This window comes from Atta colombica, unplaced genomic scaffold (genome assembly GCF_001594045.1).
Source record: "Atta colombica isolate Treedump-2 unplaced genomic scaffold, Acol1.0 scaffold33, whole genome shotgun sequence".
NCBI lineage: Eukaryota > Metazoa > Arthropoda > Insecta > Hymenoptera > Formicidae > Atta > Atta colombica.
Genome location: NW_017259437.1, coordinates 2971307 through 2976178, shown reverse-complemented (window position 1 = coordinate 2976178; position 4872 = coordinate 2971307). Strand labels below are relative to the sequence as shown.

Here is a 4872-nt window from a genome sequence, read left to right as displayed (position 1 = left end):
ATCGACACGAACTTTCCGCACAACCCAATATATATTTTTTAATACTATTTAAATTTCTTAAATTAAAAAGTATTTTCGAAATCAAAATTAATTAAGCATTTTAAAAATATAAAAAATATAATATTTTAAATACATAATATTTTGCATAAATATTTTTGAAAAAGGAGATTTCAAGAGAGAGAGAGAGAGAGAGAGAGAGAGAGAGAGAGAGAGAGAGCGCTATTGCCCTTATGGTTTCTTTTCATGGTTTCGCCAGTGATCAGATGAGAGAGCAATATTTTCCAAAAAGTTTGTAGCACATCAAGTTTTTTGATCATTTAACATAATCCAAGCGATCAACTTTCTCGAAAATGCGAACTATTGCCTCGTAAAGATATGGATATGAAAATCAATAAAAATTTGTTGTTAAAGAAACGAACTGTTAATAAGTTTCACTGAGCAAATACTTATCATTGCTACAGATAATTAACCAGATCTCGAAAAGAATCGAGTGAAGCTTTGGTTATATGGGACAGACACACCCATTAAAAAGAATCTACAGCACCCCGTAGTTTCCCATCGTAATCCCGCACAACGATCTTTTCGCATCGCGCGGGAGATCGGCGTGGCGTCTGAAAATAACGCATCTGGCGGCCGCCCGGCGCGAGAGAAAGGTGCAGTTACGGTACCGACATCGATCTCCCTTTCTCCTGTGGCGTTCGAGCGAGAAGAAAGGAGAAATGAGAAAGATGCGTCGCATTCCTGCACCGAGCGCAAAAGAAAAACCAGTGAGAGTCGAGTAAATCCCGATGGTCCAGCGAGAATGAAGCGGAGCTGATACGTCCTCAATAATTCACGCCGATTGGACCCTTTACTTTCTCCTTATATGCCAAAACTACATATTTTGCTTTCTTTCACAACAGGTATTTCTATATTTTTAATTAAAATTTCGATACAAAAAATTAATTTAATTACACTGAGTTGAAGCTATATTTCCTTATTGAATAGATCATATAAATTATGAATTTGCTTCACTCTTTAATATTAGAACTTTCATAATGTTTACATTTCTCAACGTTTCAATTCTTGAGTAATTATACACTTCAAATAATTGATTTTACAACTACCAATTAAATATAAATCAAGATCTGAATTGAATTTAATTTAAAACAATTTCATTGTTTAATTGTTAAATACATAAAGCTTAATTAATCGGAATTCTCTTTAATTTTTAGTAAATTAATTAATTTTTACAAATGTTGTTCGTTATAACATACACATTTTTTCTATAAGAAATATTATATATTTATTATTATATATTTTTATTATATTATTATATTTAGAGAAAATTAACATTTTTTTTAGATTTGTCTACTTTTTATTAGATATTTAAATTTTTTCCATATTTTATTTTGCCATTGACCCAGTTTGAACAGTGTTCTTAGTAAACTAGAAGCATCATAACTTTTTGCGTGTGTTACAGATCTGTGATACTGCATGGATGCATAAATATTACGAATAAATCAAGACTTAATTGGCTGTCGTTTGGCTTATCCGACACAGATACGAAGAGAAGTGGTGCATTAAGATAATAATAATGAGTGTAGTTTTTTATGGGACAAGTATACTTCAATAAGAAATAACCATAACTTTGTGTCGAAGCAGCAATAATCTGCTGCATAAAGAGCAGGCAGTCTTATCTTTCTAATTTAACATACCTATAATTTATATACATATGTATAAGCACATTGAAAACAACTTTCTCCATACATTGTTCTCGCAAGGAAATATTTACTGTATTATTATGAATTATTTCTGGATATTTTACTGATTAAAATAATTTGAAGAACGTCTTATCTTAAAGCAAATGAATATTTAGTCTAATTTTCTTTTTTATTGATCTTTTGATTGTTTAAAAACCGTAAATGTCGATAAATGTATCTTTAAATAAATAGAAGAAGTAAAATTAAAAGATTCGCAAGATGTAATATTAATCTAACCAATCTTTTTAAGAGCTTGATAGTCGTTCAAGATATAATTTTCTCAGTTCTTCGACTGGAAAATTTCTATCTCGGCTATTAATCGTACACTTGACAAACATTGATCGATTCGTTTTCTCTGCGTTGCATGACATTGTGTAACACACGATGGTGCGCGATGGTGCATTTCGTTGGAACAACGGCAATTACCGGCGGACGAATTTACGTCCGTGTGTGGCCACTTTCACTGGTGAGTTTCCTTTTAACGCGAAGAAAATACACACTCGTCATGCCCGCCGGCGCATTCTTCGACTGTTGTCACGTTTTACTTTGTCCCTGACAACGTTCCACGAGCGCACCTTTTAATTCAACCTCAGAATTGGTATAATAGCAATTGCATCAATTTTACCCGGAATGCATTCGAAATAACTGCAGTTAATCCACCCGCTGACGCGGTTCACGTCTGCACGACGCGGAATTTTCACCGTTTATCCTTAAACGGGTTAAAGTGTATTTTATTTCGCGTGAGAGAGTATAAGAACTTCTACCTTATTACAAGAAAACGTTCACTTTTACTCGACAAACTAAAGCTATGTAATTAAAAAATTAATTTAAAATTTATAAAAAATGTCTGAGAAAATCGTTCAGAGAAATTTTATATTAAATACATATAATTTTATATTAAACACGTGCCTATAACACGTTCTTTATTTTCATGAAAATTAATAGAGAGAGAGAGAGAGAGAGAGAGAGAGAGAGAGAGAGAGTTTTATTTTTACATTATTAAATTATACAAAAAAAAAATAAATTTCAATTTTATTATAAAGCTTAAAATTCTTATTCTTCATGTTATTCTATTTTCGATACGATTTTTTATTAATTTTTTTATTAATTTTAAAAATATAGGATTATCAACTTTAACTTAAGTTACTTGATATTTTAGATAATATATACATAAATACAAAATTAACATTTTTATTCTTAACTTCTTCTTTTAAAAAGAACTTCTTGGATAAGTAATTTTATACTGTATTAGAAATTTCTTGGCAAACAAAGCGAAATTCCGACACAAAAACATGAAAATTTTCAGAGTATGCAAATATAAATGTACGCGAAAGTATTCGACTTTCTTGGTTCTATGATTTTCTCTACAATGATTAAATTTCAAAATACTGTTATTGGCATAAACTCATTCCAATTTTATAAATTAATTAATCTTTTATATATTTTTTATTATTCACATACGAAATATTTAATTTCAGATTTATTACTAATTTCTATTATTCGCGAATTAATATTTCATTTTATCAATAAATTCTATCATTGTACATCGTGACGAAAATGATGTGAAGCAAAATTAATTGTTCGCGTTTTTCAATGGAACAGTCGGCGCTTCGCGAAAGACATTTTAGAAAAGGTGGGAACCGCAGCCAATGAATTATTTCGTGTGGCACAAACGTGTTGCAAGTGAAAATATTTTCTTTCTCTCTCGGTTCCTCGAAACCGCGACATTCACTCGGTCTATGCTAGCTCCCAGCTGTAATTCATCTCGGCTCGACGCGCCTATACGTAAAGTAGCACTTGAATGACGCGCCGCAAGTAGATCGAGGTTAAAGATTTCTATGCCCCAAGGTTAAGGATGTTTGCAAGTTACTCTATTCGCCTAAACTCTAGGGCCTATCGTAGCTAGGTATCCCCTGTGGCTATTATCGAAATGAAAAGAAACTTTTTTAATGACATGCGTCTCAAGTCTTTGGACTTTCTCTACCGCGTGTAGGAACCATCGATTTAGATTTACAAATATTTTCAGCCATTAGTATCGTTTTTAATCATATCACTTTCTATAAGTTGATTTTAAAACCAAACTCTTAAAATCTCTTCCAAATTTTAATTGACAATAAATTAGAATAGAATTTATATTTTTCTTGTATTTTTTCAAGGCTTGTATAATTAATGGATTATTCATTTTTTGATAAAATTACTTATAACTATAATAAAATTTTTAATTTAAATTTTCGTATCATATAACTTAATGTAAATAAATATTAAAACATTATATTTTAATAATTTTTTCAGAAAAATTCACTATTAATGATTCATGTAATTTTCTACATTATAATTTAATACAATACGGTTTACCTTTTCACCATTCAAATTTGCGATGTTGTGTTCCGAAGATGCAGTTATGAATGCCACCCATGTTATAAGAGCAACCTATAAGAAAAATTATCATAATATCCTGTGCATAAAAAATGACACTGTTATCTACATTTTGTAAAAATATGAATATACTGTAGATTTATAAAAATGCATTTTGTCGTAAAAATAAAATGCAACACAATTTAATTTTTAAATGTCAATTATTAAAAATTTGGAAATACCTGCGATTTTTTCGCATTTTATGAAAACTCTTTTTTTATCTTGATGAAAAAAAGTTTTTGATTATGCATTTTGAAGCGCAGGGCTTTAAATCGGCAATTGAATTTTTTTTACATTATGTTTTCTAAATCACATAAAATTGAAAATTGATATCTTTTATAATATTTTTGTTTCACTTTAAAGTGCCACAGAAAAAACATTTATTGTACGTGTTTGATTTGTCCAACTTTTTCTCAAAATTTTTCAAAAATTTTATTCGACACCATCAATTTTAAAAAAAATCCTTAAAAAATTTTGTAAAAATTTATATGAATCAAATATATTATAACAAACATTTTTCTCTAAATTTTTTAGTTTCAAAGTTAAAAAGTTTTGGAAGAAGTAAATTTTTACATAATAAAAAAATTTGATCTCTATGAAAAATCATTATTTCAATTTTTTTCAAGAAGCATTTAAAAGTTTAAAAAGCTTACTTTAAAATATTTTTATATTAAATTTTATTTTATCAAATAGAAGAGATTCAAAGCAAGATAAA

General features: G+C 29.2%; 1 protein-coding gene across 1 annotated transcript in view; it reads right to left on the bottom strand.

Annotated features, from left to right (window-relative positions):
* Positions 1–4872, bottom strand: part of LOC108690479 — an 11076-nt gene that overhangs the window by 5032 nt on the left and 1172 nt on the right. The window contains exon 2 of the mRNA XM_018197783.1: positions 4098–4172. Coding sequence (XP_018053272.1) covers positions 4098–4172 — 75 coding nt within the window. The remainder of the gene's footprint in view (positions 1–4097; positions 4173–4872) is intronic.